Source organism: Microcebus murinus, chromosome 15, assembly GCF_040939455.1.
Source record: "Microcebus murinus isolate Inina chromosome 15, M.murinus_Inina_mat1.0, whole genome shotgun sequence".
Lineage (NCBI taxonomy): Eukaryota > Metazoa > Chordata > Mammalia > Primates > Cheirogaleidae > Microcebus > Microcebus murinus.
The window spans coordinates 33,061,528-33,080,780 of record NC_134118.1 but is presented as its reverse complement, the minus strand read 5'-3'; the positions used below and the strand labels follow the sequence as shown (position 1 = coordinate 33,080,780).

At 34.0% G+C, this 19,253-nt stretch overlaps 1 protein-coding gene across 2 annotated transcripts in view; it reads left to right on the top strand.

Annotated features, from left to right (window-relative positions):
* Nucleotides 1-19,253, top strand: part of GLRB (glycine receptor beta) — a 69,308-nt gene that overhangs the window by 10,824 nt on the left and 39,231 nt on the right. For both annotated transcript variants that reach the window (XM_012783613.3, XM_012783614.3), the window contains exons 3-4: nt 15,104-15,210; nt 17,332-17,399. In XM_012783613.3, coding sequence (XP_012639067.1) covers nt 15,104-15,210; nt 17,332-17,399 — 175 coding nt within the window. The remainder of the gene's footprint in view (nt 1-15,103; nt 15,211-17,331; nt 17,400-19,253) is intronic.

The window sequence follows — 19,253 nt, the reverse complement described above, 5'->3', positions numbered from 1 at the left end:
GGGCAGGAACTCCCCCAATAGAGTGTGATAGGTAGCACTCTAAAGTTACCTGTAACATCATCTTTCCTTTTCTCCTTTGCTCCTGAGTTAGAAGAAAAGGAACGTCCTTTTGATGGGCCCTGGATTCCATCTCTTCCACTCTGTTTTGAGACTTATCTCTTATTAGCTTATCTCTGCTGTCTCATGTTTTTAATTTCCTTTTCTTCTTTGGCTCTTTTTTCCAAGGGTTGTCAAACATACTGAAGGGTCTTCTTACTTGGAGAAAAAATATAATGTAGTTTTTATATCCCTATTTCATTAACTTTTTTTTGGTCCTCTATCAATGGATATATTTTTTGAACTTATAGACTAAAATGGCCTGTACTTCCTGAGCTTTAATTCACTATTTCTTTTCTTCAACTAACTTGAATTTGCTTAAATTATAATATAAAAGCCATGCATTATTGTTTTAACAAATGAAATAATATGTATCATTTAATCATTCTCCTATTAATATTGACTACTGACACCCTCAACTTTTGATAAAGATATCTATTTTAGTCCCAAATCTGCTGACTTTCTTTTATGTCTTTGTTATTACTCATTAAGGACCAATATTTTCTGTATCCCAAAACAATCCTCTGTTTCACTGGTTCCACCTTTGGCTTCCAGAATTTTACTTACTCCTGGCTCTCTTTTGCTACCTCTCTGACTGCAACTGGTTAAACACCTTCACTGGCTATTCCTTTTTTTGTCTGTCCTGAAATATTGGGTTTTACCTGGATATTCATCCTTGGTTCTTTTAGCTTCTTACTCATCAATTTTCTCCTGAGTAAATTCTATTTGTATCTGTAGTTACCTATATATCTTTATCTCTACATGTAACTACACTTGGGATTTCCAAGTAATTATCTTCAACTTCCTACTGGACCTCAAAGTTAATTAATCTAACAGATTAAACTAGCACCACGATCTGTATTCCCAGCTCTGCACCCGGCCTTTTATGAGAAATGTCAGAAACATCTTCAAATTTTCCATGCCCTTTTATATTCATCTCATCAATTACTCATCTTGCCGTGAATCTGTTATTGCAATGACTTACCTAGACTCCTGAATTCTATCTATCATGTCCTCTCCACTTTGTTCATACTCGACAGCAGTGAATCTCAATATATTGGTGTCAAGATCCCTTTACAACTAGGAACATTTTCAAGGACCACAAAGAACTTTAGCTTATGTGGGTAATATCTATGGATATTACCTTATTACATTGAAAAAAAATTAAAAGTGTTAAATCACTTAAAATAACTGTCCCCATTAAATGTTAATGTGAATAACTAATTTTTACAAAAATTAATTACACTTTTAAAAACAAAAAATTAATGAGAAGAGGGGCATTGTTGTACATTGTTGTGTATCAGTTTAATGGCTGGCTTAATGGAAGACAGCAGGATTCTCACATCTGCTTCTGCATTGTTTGTTGTGTTACATCGTTTTAGTTGAAGTGTGTGAAGAATATGACCCCATTCAGATGTATAATTGGAATAGGGAGGAGTAAGTTAATAGCCTTGTCATAATTGTAAATATTCTTCTTTAATGTCATGTCAAAATTTAACATAGTGCTAATTCCTTAAAAGATAGTTTCAGTGTGAAATATGAATTCAGATCATTGAACATTTCCTACTCTGTTGCATTAAAATCCACTCATTTGTCTTGCACTTTGGATAGCTCTTTTGCCCAAACGTGACTTTATAACATCACAGATTGGTTGTTTGGAAAATATTGATTTGCTGAGTTTTGCAAATCTTCCATATGTTGACACATTTCATTATACAACATCAGAAAAATCACATCTATCTAATATCACTACTGATCTCATTAGAAAGTCCACAAGTATTGGGAAGCTCTCAAACTCATGGTGGCTAATACTAAGTTTTCAAAGATTGCAGTTTTTGTTTGAAAGTTCACATTTTATCGTCAGCAACAAATACAGTAGTTTTCCTCAAAGTAATGGGCTGTTTTCATTTACTTTTGAAAGAAATGTTCCTGAATATTCAAGTCTGAAATACTAGTGCATATTCAATCACTACTTCACTGCTTGTGGCCTACCTTTTCTCTTTTCAATTCTGCTCTGCACTTCTAGCATCTTCTTCTGTGTTCCTGAACAGCCGGATCTATTTCTGACTCTGTTGTGTTGTCTATTCTGTAACTTATTCCTAGAATTTTCCCTGTCCCTTTCCCCTTAACCTGTTATGTCCCTTCTTATCCTTCTAGTCCCAACTAAAACTCACCTGCTCTATATAACTCCCTGCCATTAAATCCATACCAAGTGAAATTGCTAAAGAAATAAAACTAATAGTGATAAATTTAAAGTGAAAGTAGTTGAATAAATACAGAGGAGAAAGGATTGGATTGAAATTCAGGAGAACTGGGTTCTAATTCACTCTGTTACTCATTGTCTTGCTCTTTAAAATAAAGGTGTTGATAATATAGTTTTATGGATTTCTCAGGATAATTGGGAGAAAAGTTTATTCTGGAATTTTAAATGTAGAAACAGTGTTATCTTAAGTTAGAATACCTTGATTCTATCTTAGAATAGATCGTTTAATACATTTGCCGCGTTGAGCAAGAGATCATTTTGTTTCTCCAGACCTCAATTTTCTTATCTGTAACATGGAAATAATAATTTCTACCTATTTTGCAGAGCTTCTCTGATAATATTAATATAATTTGGAATTGTAGGTGAGAATATTTTCAAAACTGTAAAAGTTCTACAAAGTGGATTGTCTGTGTTTGTGATATTAGAGTTTTTTAAAAGAGTTTAAAGGAGTTTTGCATATTTCATATTACTCTTGGTCTCATTCTTCTACCATTACTTAAGCTAATTTTTAAAGATAGGAAACCTAATCATGGTCAAAATATCTGAGTCAACGTATTATACATAGCTTTCTTCATAAGCTTAGGGTATTAGGATTGGGGGGGAATACATTTGTGGCATTATTTCTTTATGTGAGGGTGGGAGCCAGGAGACCCTGTTGAATTCCCACAGTGAATCTGTATAAGCAGGCACCATAATTAACCCTTTATATGTAAAGAGCTTGTGATGTGGAAAGTGTTTATGTAGTTTTCTTCAGGTCATAATGTTTGTCAGTAGTAGCCTGGTGGGTATTTGAGGCTAACTCTTTGGTCGTACCGCACATATCAGAGTCCCTCTTGTTTATTTGGAGGATTGCAAAACTGTCATCACAGAGGTACAATGGCTTTCCTAAAGGCATACCACTAGCAAGAGGCAGATCTGGCAGTTAAACTTAGGTCTTCTGATCCCCAGTCCAAGTTTTTTTCATGAATGTTCTTACCACTATGTTTATATTTATTTGTTTATTACCTTCAGCAATGGGAGCACACCTTTTTTCTTAATTTTCACTTAGCCTTTGTGTATTTTTGTTATTTTCAAGTAGCATATTGGGTTTACTTATGGTCTTTTACATATATTTAAAGTTCATTCAGTTTTGTAGGTGCCAATAGGAAAGCCAGCCACTGCAGAACTTTGATAATTGCCAACTATTATGGAAAATTTGGTCACATATTTGCTCTCATCAAGGGACTCTTATTACAACAAACGGGAAAGTAAAGGAAGAGACACATCTTCGTAAGATTTCATAAGACTTTGAGAACAGTGGTCTTAGAAAAGAGGAGGTGATCAGTGTTAGCAGTCAGTGTAATCTTCACCACAATGGTTAAAAGACATTTGTATTCAACACTGTATGTGTTTAAAATAAAAACAGTCTTTTAGAACAACAATAACTAAAAACTTTCTAAATAACAAAATGTTACTTTCTGAGCACAGTCTTACAATCTTTCTTTTCAACACACATGTTTGTTCCATAACATAAAAAAGTAGTCAGTGGTTTAATTAATAGTATTTAGTATGGATGTTAGTTACCAAGGGACTTTTTGTAAATAAAAACTCATTCCTGAGCTATTAGGTCATGAAATATGAAATGTTCAATTTTGAATCAAAAATGTTTATTATATTTCAAACAAGAAGCAGTACAATTAATCAAAGTATGCACCTAAACTATCCACACAGTTTTGCCAGCTTATTGGTAGCTTGTTTACGCCAGCAATGAAGAAGCCTGGAGAGTGAGTGACAATGAAATTGCAAAAGGCATTTTCCACAGCTTGTTGAGAATTGAATATTTTTCCTTGCAAGAAGGGGTCCAAAGCTTGAAAGAAGTGGTAGTCAGTTGGTGCAAGGTCTGGTGAATACAGTGGATGACAGAGAGTTTCCAAGTCCAGCTTCTGTGGTTTGTTTGAGCAGCATTGTTTGTGCTGCATGTGGTTGAGCATTGTCTTGCAAGACGATTGACCTGTCTCTGTTGACCAATTTCAGCTGCTTCATTGAAAGCATCCTCATTATTTTGTCCAGTTGGTTGCAGTAGACATCTGCTGTAATTGATTGACCAGGTTTCATGAAGCTGTAGTGGATAATATCAGCACTGGACCACCAGAGACCATTAGCTTTTTTTGATAAATATTTGGTTTTAGACTGTGTTTCTGCACTTCATCTTTATCCAACCATTGTGCCGAATGCTTGTGATTGTCAAAAAGAATTTTTCATGACATGTAATAATACAGTGTAGAAATGGTTTGCCTTTATGTTGTGACAACAATGAAAGGCAAGTTTTGAGGCGATTTCTCTTCTGATGCTCATTTAATTCATGCGCCACCCATCTGTACAGCTTCTTTACCTTGCCGATTTGTTTCAAATGGTCTCATATTGTTGGGATAATAACATCAAACCTTGCTAGTGATGCATACATAGGTTGAGATGGATCTGCTTCCACTACAGCTTTCAGCTCATCATTACCAACTTGGTCTCAGGTTGTCCATGTTGCTCATTCTCAAGATTAAAATCATCAAGATTACAATCACCAGAATGGAACCTCTTAAACTGTTGAGGTACTGTGAGTTCATTAGCCACATCCTTCCCAAATGCTTCATTGATATTTTGAGCTCTCTGCACTGCATTGGTTCCATGACAGAACTCATATTCGAAAATAACATGAATTTTTGACTTATCCATGGTTTCACAAAAATGGCTCTAAAAAAATTTGAAAGAAAATTACCAGCCAAAATGTGCATTTGAAAGAATGAGGATGTACCTTCACAATAAAAATAAAGCAAGAAGTGTCAAAGTGAAATATCAGAGATAGCAATTGTCAAACTTAGTACTCAAGAAAATTGGACATTTCATACATAATAACCTAATACTATTGTCAGGAAACAGTATATGATTTACTCCTTTTCCATAGTGCCTATATGTATATAAGATCTGCAAAGACATACCTAAAAATGAAGTGAAGTGTAAAACATATGGTTCCCTTTGGCTCTGCTTTCAAGGGATAAAAAGCAATAGACTAATTCTTCAGAGATAGAAAAGTGAGTTGTCTTTTAACCCAGTGGTCCCCAATCTTTTTGGCACCAGGGACCATTTTTATGGAAGATGGTTTTTCCATGGACCAAGGAGTGGGGGGGGGGGCTGTTTTCGACATGATTCAAGCACATTGCATTTACTGTGCACTTTATTTCTATTATTATTACATTGTAATATATATAATTGTACAACTCACCATAGGTTGGGGACACCTGTTTTAAACCACCATGAGATATTTAGACATATGCATTTGCTCTCTCATATAGGATATTATATAAAGACTTTGTTTTCACTGATCAAAAATTACAATATCATTTTTTAGTTGCTTTGTGCAATCTCTGTGTCTGTCTTTCTGCATGAATGTATGTGTGCATGTGTTTGTCCCCTATACATATGTGATACACAAACAGAATAATTAAAAGCAAAAGTTATTTTGTGTATTTTTAAAACCTTCTTAAAGCACAAATAATGTGTACACAGAAAAGTGCACTAATCATAAGTATACAACTTAATAAATGTTCACATGTATCCACCACCCAGATCTAGAAACAGAACATGTCCAAAACCTTAGAAGTCACTTCATGGTCTCTCCCAATTTACTCACTGCCTTTTCTAAAGATTGCCATATAATAGATTAAGTTTGTCTATTTGTGAATTGTATATAAATGGAATAATCCAATATATCTCTTTTATAACTGGTTCTTTTGCTCATTATATCTGTCAGATAATGTTAGATGTTATGATAGTTTATTCATTTTATTGCTACATGATATTCCATTATATGAATCATTACACTTTATTTTCTATCCTGTTCATAAACATTTGGATTATTTCAAAATATATATACACATACACCCCCCACAATATAGACTCTTGTTGGAATATGGAAAGAACTTCTAGAAATAATTAAGACAAATCAGATAATCTAATTGAAAATGACCAAAAGGGGACAGCCAAAAGGGTGATAATCTTATGTAAAGGTGGTCAACTTCATTTGTTCATCGAAGGAATGCAAGCTTAAATCACAATGGGATACCAATACACATCCACCAGATTGGCTAAATGAAAAAAGAAGGAAAATACCAAGGATTAGTGACGATCTGAACATCATCACCACCCATATACTGCTGGTGAAAATCCAAATTGGCAGAAGCATTTGGCAAATCCTTTGGCAGTATCTACTAAAACTAAAATTCCCTGCGTCTTATGACCCAGCCATTCTATTCTCAGGTATGTAGAATACTCAATAGAAATGTATATACTTATTTACTAAAAAAAGGTATAAGAATGTTCACAGAAGCACTGTTTATGTTTACCAAAAATATTATTCATTTTGTCAACTTGGAAGTGCTTTTTTGATTCAGAGAAATCAACATTTTTCAGATTAAGATTAAAATAATATTTAGCACCACATGGGTTGGAGAATTGGAACTTTGGTAGTACTGAGTTGGCTAGAATATGAATCTAATGAAAAAGGAGAATGATATTTTGAACTGGAATTAAAATATCTACCATAAAAATTAACCTATTTCTGCAAATATTGTGCATGTCTTTGCTCATCTAAATTAAGTACACATGGTCAGTTCTGGATTAACAATGGAATGAAAGGGAGTAGTCCTACAGATATTTCTAAGTAGAAGACATAATCATTAGTATTTTGAGTGTATTTGTAATGTTGTATATTCTGTGATTTCACAACCACTAGGCAATTATATAACATTGACTAATTGGCAGGTTGTGTCCTAGATGCTGCGGATGTAGCTGTGAACAAAACAAAGTCCCTGCCCTTAGGAAGTTTAATACTAGTAGGAGACAGAAAATAAACATGCAAACAGGAATTTTTAATATGTTAGAGGGTAAAAAGTGCTATGGGGAAAAATAGAGCAGGTGGAGGGGAAACAGGAGTGTAGGGGGTTGCTGATTTTATTGCATCAGTTGCAAATGAGTCATCAGTCCATGCTCCAGGGAGCTCTGAAGCTGGAATGGGTCTTCAGAGTTGTCTTAATTAGTAAAAAGCCATCCACCTACGTTTTTTCCCCCATATAAGTGTCATTGGATGTGGGCTGCTTCTAGGGCAAGACATCTTTCTTTAGCTGAAGGCCGTTCCAAAAAAAATTTAGCTCTGAACCCTAAGCAGCTAACATTCCTGGGAGCAAGCTCGCTTCTGAAGGGGACATCTCTATGATGGAGCTTCACAGCATTCCATATAGGTAGAGTCACATTATCAATTGAATGGGATCTTAGAGACCATTTAATTCAAACCTTTGATTCAAAGATGAGTATACTGAACCTTACAGAGGGTATGTGATTTGCCCAACATCAGGTGGAAAGCTTACAGTCTGTCTGGGGCTAGAACACCAATCTCTTGACTCTTAAAGAAATGTTTTCAATTATACCCACACTTTACTCAACTTGAGTGTGTGCATGTGTGTATGTGATTTATCTTATAAACATTTTTGTTGGGTCGGGAGGGAAATGTTTTACGTTTATGCTATATGTGGAACATTAAGATAAATACCATTGCAGTTGGTTGCAGAGTTAAAAGTATTACTATGGGCTCTTATTTGCTGGGCTGGGATGTAGTTATTCTGCATGGTATGGAAAGTAATTGCACAATAAACCTTGTGTTTGGATTGAGGTTTAAGTTTAATTCCTTGTGTCATGAAGTTTGGATCTCATTAGTAAACCAATTAGAAGTAGTTAGAATGTATATTGTTTTACACTGTTTGAGAAACATGCCATATAAATAGAAGAAACTTCTCTGATTGTAAGCATAGAATGAATAAGCTCACATGTGATGTGAACTTAAAAGTGAGATCGCTTTCAGTGAGATTGGAAATCGTTGGTATTCAAAATTCAGCATCTCTCCAAATAGATGCTTCTACTTTTATGCAAAACATTTTTCTTTGAGCCATGGATAATGTAATTGCATAATTGGAAATAGAAAAGATTTGGAAATGTTTCCACAGGCTACAACAGTTTCTTAAGCCCAATTGAGGGATAAACAGCATGACTGCTGCTGTTTTAAGTTAAGATTCTTGGCCCATAATAACACAACAGACCTTCCACACACACATACACATCTACCCATAAACACAGTCTTTCAAATAAATTTAGACTAAACTAACGATATAGAAGGTGTCACTCACTGTTTGTATTCATAAACCTGTTAACAGTTTTTTGATCTGTGAAAACAGAATAAGAAGTAAATACAGAAGCTGTCAAGGGGGTTATAGTAAATTATAGGATAGATAGAAAATACAAAAAATAAAAATACTCTATGATAACCACAGAGTTATGTGCATTCATAAGTAAATGTTGATTGAATTTATTACCTGAATATATAAAGTATTACCTCTGTATGTCTGATTATCTATCTAAAAATTATTCTATATAGATGGAAGTATAATGCTGGACATTTAATAAGTTGATATGTACAGACTTGTAGCAGTGGAGTTTTTTTTTATTTTGTTTTTTTTTTAGAAGATCTCATTCTGTTGCTCAGGCTGGAGTGCAGTGGTGCAATCATAACTTACTGCAACCTTGAACTCCTGGGATCAAAAAAATCCTCCTGTCTTGGTCTTCTGAGTATCTGGGACTATAGGCATGCACCACCATGCCCAGCTAATATTTTATTTTTTGTAGAGACAGGATCTTGCTGTGTTACCCAGGCTGATCTTAAACTCCTGCTCTCCAGCAATCCTCCTGCCTCAGCCTTCTGGGATTATAGGTGTGAGCCACTGCCCCTGGCCAGCAGAGTTTTTTCCATAAGCCCCAGTATTAGCATATAATTAAGATGTCAGTTCTGTCTGGTTACATATGGAGTTTGCTTCCAATTAAGGCTGTGGCTTTTGGAATAAGAGAATGTGGATAGCTCTCCGGAGCCTGTTAGCCTCTTTCCTGCTCTTTTTTGTTTTTTTCAAATAAACATTTTATTTTAGAACAGTTTTAGATTTACAAAAAAAAATTTCCAAGATAATCCAGAGAGTTCCCAAATATCCTGCATCTATTAATAGTTTTTGTTATTATTATTTTTCATTAGTATGGTACATTTTTTGCAATTAAAGAATCAGAATTGATACCTTGCTATTAACCAAAGTCCATACTTTATTCAGATCTCTGTAGTTTTTACCTTAAGTCCTTTTGCGGTCCCAGAATCCCATATAGCTGTGGTCCCCATCTCCAGTACCAGTCTGTGGCCTGTTAGGAACTGGGCCTCAGAGCTCTGCCGCCCCCTGACTGTGGAAAATTGTCTTCCATGAAACTTAGGAACTGGGGGGCCGAACAACAGGAGGTGAGCGGCGGGTGAAAATACTGCTTCCCATCACTTGCATCACCGCCAGAGCCCTGCCCTCCCCCTCCCCACGGAAAAATTGTATTCTGTGAAGCCATTATCTGGTGCCAAAAAGGTTGGGGATGGCAGAGCGTTTAGTCATCACGTCTCCTTAGATCCCTTTTGGCTGTGACAGTTACTTAGACCGTCCTTGTTTTTGATGGTGATGACAGTTTCAGTCAGATATTTTGTAGAATGTCCCTCAAATGGAATTTGCTTGATGTTTTGCTCAGGATTAGTCTGGGTTATATGTTTTTGTGAGGAAGATTGCAGGGTTAAAATATCATTCTCATCTCATCATCCCAAAAGTACTTATCAACATGACTTATCACCATTGAGGTTCACCTTGATCACCTGTTGAGAGAACAATTGTCAGATTTCCCCACTATAAAGTTACTCTTTTTCCCCTTTCCATACTGAAAAGTTTGGAAGGAAGTCACCATGCAAAGGAGAGGGGATTTATGTTCCACCAATTTGAAAGCAGAAGATTTACACCAATTATTTGGAAGTCTTCATGGGAGATGTGTCTGTATTTTCCCATTTATTTATTCAAGTATTATTTATTTCTGTATGGACTCATGGATTGTTTTTAATGGTTTGGATTATATATAATGGTTTGGATTATAATTCAATACTACTTTATTTTATTGCTCAAATCCTTATAGCTTTGGCCACTGGAAACTCTTCTAGTTGGCCCTTCTGTTTGTCCTTTGACATAATCTCATTGTTTTGTGTGTATTTTTTTTTTTTTTGGAATACTTCCTTAGTCATTATCAAATACCTGCTCTTTTTAAATATCTTGTCTTCTCCTCTCACCTTTTATGAGGTTACCAGCTTAAAAATAATGAGTAACAACATCACTGTTGCCACTATTTATAGATATTTTGTTTTCTTTGACATAATTACTTTCTGAGTCCTTTTAGTATAGTATTCATGAGGGGAATCTTCTATCAAAAGCCTCACCCAACAGTGATCCTTTGTGTTTTCTTGTGTCTTGGTTATGTCTGGACAGGAGAATGGGCAGTAATCAAAACATCCCACAGGGTCAAAATCCCTTGCAATAAGGAGGGAGGATGATTGCATTTGTTTCTATGAAGGAGAGTTTCTTAACCTGAGATCCACAGATCTAGGAACCCACAGAAATACAAACTCTGTGTACATTTTTCAGAGAAGAACACAGCTTTTATCAGATTCTCAGAGGCATCTATGACCTAACAAAGAGGTAAAAAAAAAAAAAAAATCACTGCCTTAGAGTAGAAAAATAATATAACCAACACATTTTACATACCTCATTCTTCCCAGTGTCAGTGGCTTTGTATCTGCTTCAGTCCACGTCTAGCTGAAAGCCATGCAGCCCCCACACCCATACTCATTCAGGTCTGAGAAGACCTTTGACCGTCACAATTGCATTTATAGCTCTATGGGAAAATAAACACTCCCTCTGTAGTCAGATCCCTGGGTTGAGGAAGAAGATTAAGACAATCTGCTCAAACACACCTGTTTTGAAACGAAACTGGACACTGTGGTCACTTAAGGGTCATGTAAAAATAAGAATGTTCTACAGTTAATGGAAAACTGAGCTTCCTCTTTTGGAAATTTCTGGATTTCTCCTTTAGTGCTGGAAAGTATTACATCATATAGCTATAAAGCCTGACACATTCCTTGCATAACTTTACATATTAGTCATGACATTGGTTCAAGTTTAGGCAAGTGAACAAAAGAGAACTGGTTGTAAAAAGGGTTTTGATATAAAACATTATTTTCTCTAGTCATTTGATCACTTTGCCTGAGAAGAGAAAGTTATTTTCTTAAATTAATATCATATTTCTAGGAAATAAGTTCTGCTTTGTAATATATTAGAATTGTTGATAGATTTCTTGAAATAAAGCAAAATAGTGTAGTCAAATGGATAAAACATTGGACATAGATTCAGAATATGAAATCTTTAATAATGAAGCAGGCATTAAATGTGTGACCTAATTAAAATCACTTAACTCTTCTTATTCCTGATTATTTAGTATAAATAATACTGACTTTCAAAATTATAAGGTTATATATAGTAACATACAGACGTAGGAAAATATGCTACATGCAAATTTAGCTTTTTGGAAGAAAGTAGCTATATCCATCTAATCTCTTAAATATATTTTAAACTGTAGAGATGGTTTTAATGTTATTTTAGTACTGGCAAGCTAAGAAAAATAATTTTTATTTTTTTAGGTAGACAAAAACCCTGAATTCATGCATGTGAATATAAGCTACATGGGATTTCATTTAAATTTTAAAATGTCTCTGAATTTCTAATATAAAGAAAGGTGAACTGTTGATTAAATATTCATGTCACGTTCCCTGCAGCAGAGATATGAAAATATATATTGACACAAATAAGAATAGAAGAAAAGGGGCAATATGATATTTTTTGTATATTCCCAGAGTTTTCTGTTTGTATTATTTGCAAGGGATTTTAGTCAACCAACATTGGGGTTTTGTTGTTAACAAACAAAAATTTGTTTTTAACTGTGGGGGAAAAGTAAAGACATTTGGAGATGGTAGAAGAAGAGTGACACTGATAAATTATAGAAAGAAAACGTTCACATTTTCAGTAATAATGATTTGAAAAAATAGACTAATAGAAATCAAAGTATAATATATATATGCCATAAAGCAATACATGTCTGGATGATAATATTAAAGATAATATTTCACTTCCATGATGGCAGGCTTACCTTGGAATGAGAGTTTAACTCAGAATTGGGATTACCAGGTTTCATTCTTGACCCTATCCCCTTAGAGAAATCTCTTAACCTTTTTGTGTCTTGGTTTCCTTCTACGCCATGTACTCTGTAGCCCATTTACTTACCTCTTGCTCACTCATCTACTCATCTGTTTTTACTCTTTCTCTCCACTGAAAAACAGCTGTGTGGTTACTGTCTCTTCTGTTTAAACACATGAGTGTGTCTATCAAATGAAAGAATGTAATGGGCATCATAGTTGGTTCTCCAATATCCATTTCTTCCCAGAATATTGATCTGAGCCAATCATGATTGTTTCTTCCTCCTTGCCAATGATTTGTTCAGCAATGGCCAATGCTGGGAAGATTTTGAAGGGGAAAAATAAGTACTATCTCCTAAGCGAGTACCTCAGGAAGAAAAGCTCTTTCCCTCTGGAAATAATGAGTGAAACTGCTCCTGCTATAGCACAGGCAACATGAGGCTGACATCTCTTAATGCTTAGAAGAGCTGGCAGATGGAAAGTGTTGAACCAATGTGTATTTAATACTATACAAACAATATAGGGAACTACAAAAATAGAGAAGCCACGAGTCCCTCCCTAATCATATTGTCTGCTTGTTTGTCTAGTTGGTAATATACATGTAGATATGGAAAAAAGCTATCAAATAATTGCCAAACAGTGTATTTATTAGTTTGTGTTCATGAGAGTAAGGTGGCATGACTGAGGCAAGATTTTACAAAGGAGATGAACTTTAAGGCAACCTTAAAAGACAGATTGGGTTTCCATTAGTACAATGAGGAGTGGAAGTTATAGTGTTCCCAGAAGGGGGACTGATTCTGTGCCAGTGAATGGAAGAAAGACAAAATTTGTGAATCAGAGGGTTAGAAAATGAGTTTGACTGACATAGCCTACAGTGGGAAGAAAAAAAAAAAAATCAGGCCAAAAATTCTAAACTACAAAAGTCAGTGTTAATTGTCTTTATGTTGTCTTTTCATTGCTTAGAAGGTATATACTTGTAAAATCCTTATTAAGAGACATAATAATAGCAGTCCTTAATTGATCCAAGTGTGTTTTGTAATCAATTCTATTTTTTTCTTTTGAACTTATAGATAGGTTTGAACACTAATTTGCATGTTAATATTCAATTTTCCTGCACACCCTCATTCTATTTAGCATTTTCCATCTTTTGATAAGGGACGACAACAGGCTCTAAGGAGGTTACAATTTCACCTGCAGTGAAATGGAAAATCTCATTACCAGGTCCCCAGTTCTTGAAGCTGTGATATTGGAGCTGAAAAGGCCATGAGAAGCAATTTAAAAAATCTATATAATCTCTTGGACCTTTGGGAGGTTTAACTAATTGATTTTCCTATTTGTAAATGGTGTACACTCTGACTGATTTCTTTTTGAAAGGATTGTCTGTATCAATTTGTAGTATTTTTAGATTCTTTCATAAACTTTTTACTGTCGTATCTCACCTGTAGTGGTTGCCTCTTAGCAGATTATATGGTAATTAACTCACAACAGAATTTCTTGATAAGAAAGAACTTTAATTGCAATACAAAGTCAAACCTGTTGCATATAAGTTTGTTTCATATAAATCAATAATAATTTATATTAAATTAATATAGTTTATGAAATTGAGACTTCTTACCATATCAGTACAGAAAAGACAATGCTAGATGTTACAAGTATAATTTTAATTTTCCTAGTGATTGTCATGGACTTGTTTTATTTTTGTGTTGGGGAAAATGATTATGTAATAAGACTTTATGGATGATAAATCAAACCAAACCAAGGAAACAAACAAAAATCATTTCCCTTGGCTTCCAAGGAGAAGCCTTTTTAAAAAGGTACTGTAAAGCAACTACCAATTCTGTCACTAATTCATTATTCATAGTTAATTAAAATAGCAAAACATGGCTGGTTTTTCTCTTCTTGATGGTGCGTTGATGACAAATATTAATATGTACAGGAAAAGGAAATTATATCTTATAGCTCTTTAGAGCATTTTACTTGTTTCATTAATCTGAAAATAGAGAAATTTCTTTTACCAATTCCCCCACCACCATATTTAACTCAGTGAGGAAGACGTTCGCAGTGTTTCTTGGGGAATGTTATTTTAAAAATGCCAGCATGATTGTTTTATGACTTCTTAGACTCTGGCCATATCATCTTATAGAATTTACAGTTTCCTTTGCTTAGGCAGATAATAATAATAATATAATGATATTATATTGTTCAAACATGATCTTGGCTGTTTTTGTCTCATTGTATGCACTCCCTATGTATATACCTAGATTTTGATTGCAGGTTGCTTCAGGAATAGTAAGAAGTCTGCTTACCTTTACTTAATAGAAAGTAACATGGAATATTTACAACTGTGTTTGTGCATTTAATACAATTAAGTGATAAAAGACATTTATTGTGTTTTTTTAGAACAAGTATTCTTTTGGGCTTCTGACAATGTTCACTACTCTTTATTTACTTATATTTGGAAAAGCCACAGTATTTTTGTGTATTTGTCTCAAAAAAGCAGTCTATTCTCCCAATGAAAATTAGCTATTTCTGTTGTTTCTATTTCTAAATACTTACTAGGATTTTTTTTCTCTTTCTTATAGTCAGCAGTCAGCAGAGGATCTGGCTCGAGTACCTGCCAACTCCACTAGCAATATCTTGAACAGGCTATTGGTCAGTTATGATCCCAGGATAAGACCAAATTTCAAAGGTTTGTCTCCATCCCAACCCCAAGAAAACCTTTCATTTTTTACATTTTAAAAATTAGTTTTACATGTATAAAATCATTCTTCGTGATATTCAAAACAATGAGATTTCAAGTTGACATATAACTGTCTTGTAATATGCTTTAGGTTCAGAGCAATTTAATGCCTAAAATATTCAAAGATAAGTAAAATATTAATTCTAAAGTTTTATGTGGTTACCAATTTTAAAAATTCAAAAAAGGTATACTGTGAATTAATAGGCTAACCTCTGTAATGGGTTTTCTAAGTACTGAGTATTCTTAACCTTCGTGGTTTAAAATTTAGACTCTGGAAATAGAACTGGCTTTCATTTGCAGACACTAGAGTTATAATTTTTATAATAGAATGGCAATTTACTCATTTATAGAAGGAGAAGGGTTCTAGTGTGTACTTAGATTCTTTCTTACTTTTTGTTAGTATTTCAGATTGATAAAAAATTCTCTTCATTCTTTTGTTGAAAAAAGATGGCTATATGTTTTTTTGTTTTTTGTTTTTTTTTTTTTTTTGAGACAGAGTCTCACTTTATTGCCCAGGCTAGAGTGAGTGCCCTGGCATCAGCCTAGCTCACAGCAACCTCAAACTCCTGGGCTCAAGCAATCCTCCTGCCTCAGCCTCCCGAGTAGCTGGGACTACAGGCATATACCACCATGCCCAGCTAATTTTTTGTATATATATTTTTGGTTGGTCAATTAATTTCTTTCTATTTTTAGTAGAGACAGGGTCTCGCTCAGGCTGGTTACAAACTCTTGATCTCAAGCAATCCTCCCGCCTTGGCCTCCCAGAGTGCTAGGATTACAGGCGTGAGCCACCACGCCCGGCCAAAAGATGGCTATATGGTTTTTAAAAACACATTAGCTTTGTGAATAAAAGGTGACTCTGTGTTCTACATCATACATCATTTTTATTCCAACAAAATATTACCATTTATCATATCTTTCAAGAGTCAAAAATATATTTACAAAAAAATAAATGTCATCAGAAGATTGTAATATATTTACAAAAAAAATAAATGTCATGAGCAGATAGTACAGTTGTATAAATCTTTTTTTTTTTTTTTTTTGTCCTCTTGATGAATTTTAGACAAAAGCTGTATGCAAAAAAATCCCTTCTAGAAAACTGTAATCCTTGTTGCTGGTTAAGGACAGGTATTAATGTAGATCAGATTAACATTATAAGGCTTGATTTTTTTTTTCCTTTATAGAAAGAAAGGTCTGCAGCTGCTTCTATAGTCAACTGAAGTTATACAACTATGTTGTAAAAATGGGTTTTTGTTCGTTACCAGGACCTATTCAGTTACTTTCAACAGCAGCCATGGTCTGGGTTGTCACATGTCTACCGTGTTCACCACCTGTTTTTCATCAGTAGTTATGTGGCTAAAAGGCTAAATTCACATTTTCCCTTTGTTAGCACAACCAGCAGCCACAATGAATTCAAAAAAAAGAAAGAAAGAAAGAAAGAAAGAAAGAAAGAAAGAAAGAAAGAAAGAAAGAAAGAAAGAAAGAAATTTGCAACATTATACTGTAGTTCTCACTCCATGAACTTTCCAATGATTTTGCAAAAAGTCAGGAAAAATATTTGTAATAACTCTGTTGTGTATCTGATTAATTTTGCATTTTCATGAATTAAAAATTAAAATATAGTAATTATAAGTAAAATGTATTGAATACTGTTTTACCAATTAAAGTAAGAATTTGAAATAATTAGGAAAATGCAAAAAAAAATTAAACCCTATTTAAAAAAATTTTAAAGGGATAATTTGTAGTTCCTTAAAGTAAATGTATTAGGCCAATATAAAATTTTAAAGGTAAACATATTTTTCCAGAGTCTTTACGATTTGAGATAAATATTTCTGAGTAAAGACCATTAAAAAAAATACAGCCTAACTCATTTTTTATTTGTATTATGATCCGTACCTATTTAGAAAAATAAATTAATAGCAATTGTGAACATGTTATACTGAGACCATGGATTTTGTGTTCTATGTGGATTAGAAAAATAAAAATTAAGTGCTTAAACCATAAAAATATGAAGATTCTGACCAAGATTTTTTTACAGCTAGTAAATATATACTTAATTTTTATTCATAGGCATTCCTGTTGATGTAGTAGTCAACATTTTTATTAACAGTTTTGGATCAATTCAAGAGACAACAATGGTAAGATTATAATTAATTTAATATTTTTCACCATCAAATGTATAACTAGAGGATCATGAAAGTAACATTAAAACTGAAAAATAAGGAGTAACTCATGCATGCTCTCTCGTAGTATTAAAATATAGTATTACCCACGCAGTTTTATAATTGAAATTTAGCATTAATGTTGCATTAAAACTTACAGACTTGGAAGAATTGATGTATTCTCCATGAAAAATTATTATTGGATGCAACCTGGGAAAAGGAATTATGACATGAAGAATCTTGAGCAACAGTCTTTTTTTTCCTAATGTGCTTATACGTGTGAGCATTCAGAAGTGTTTTAACACATTAACTACCATGTGAGTTGTATTTAACTCAGGCTGGTTTTGAACCTGGGCACTTGTGAAGCATGTATAACTCTCTTTACCTTTGGAGCCACATTGTGTGCAGGCAACTCACACTGCCATGTTGTAGCATACATGTTACCTGATGGGTGGCCCCCTGGGCAAAACCCTGCAGTTGGTTCGTAAAAATCTTACTTGTTGATGTTCTTATTGTTACAATTAATATTGACAATTTAATTCTAAAAACATGGATTAAGTGAATAGAAATCAGTAAATTTCGTTTTTATATTTATGTTTGCCTTTAAATTATGCTTAAGCCTTACAAGTCAAGAAAAGTCATTTTCACATTACTTTTTACATTACTAATTTTCAAGTTTTTATTTTACTTTATATGCAAAGAAAACACAGAAAACCATAAAAAATAACAAATTTTTCATTAAATTAGAAAGGATCATTTTGTTTTCAAAATTTTTATTCTGTTTTTATAATAAAACGTAATGGCCCCAAAGGAAAAAAAATTTTCTAGTGTGGCAGTCAATGTGTTAAGTATTCACAGGTTTTTTTTCTTCCGGTCTCCTGAGGAGAATATTTGTTTTCTGTGTTGGTTCGTTTTGTGATGTGTGGAGCAGAGAATTGTAAGAAGCAAAGAGGAAAATTGATTTCCTAACATAGGGCAACAGAACTCCCTGAAAAGACCTGTGACAAGGGGAGAAGGTGAGGAGAAGACAGAGGAAGATTGGGAAGGAGTGACAAGCAGACTCGCGTCTTGAAAGGAATAGGGAAAAGAGGTTTGAGAGAGTGGCTGCCGTCCATGATAAGTTGAACGTTAGGGACAAAGATGCCGATAAAGTATTATTAGTAGATTTCCTTAGTGATGTTGGATGTAATTACCCCCTCAGCCTCTTAAAAGCCATTCAATAAAGTCAGCTCGCTTTTCAAGGTTTTAGAATATCAGATTTGTGCCCTTTTTGACAAAATGCATGCCAAAATGGTACTTCAGATGGAAGAAAGAAAACCCAAGTGATTTTTAAAAAAAGATTTTGGAGATACTTGTATTTTTATTAAGAGATAATATAAGATTTGGAGTACACACATAGAAAGAATGCTTATAGTACAGTCCATTTTTTCAGGAATGTCCTAGACTAGTGAGAGAATGACTTCAAATATTTATTCCATTATTCCTGCTGGCAGTATAGAGTGTTATAAAAGCAATTGTATATTGCATTTAATTTACGACACTTATCTTTATATCGAATTGTGATGAGAGTGTTATTTATTTGTAGAGGTATATATTTAAGCCTCTGAGTAACTGATTTTCTTAGACAATGCGTAGATGCTCTTGAAGGATTATTTAAAACAAGATTTGGGGATCAATACCAAAGTTCACTTCTGGAGACTTTTCAGTTCACTTAAATGACATAGACTTACAGTACAGATCAGTAGCAGCCCATTGTGAAGTAAGATATAAACTACCATATATCACCAAAGGGACAGTGTAGCATTCACTAATTGAAAATGTGGTTAGTCT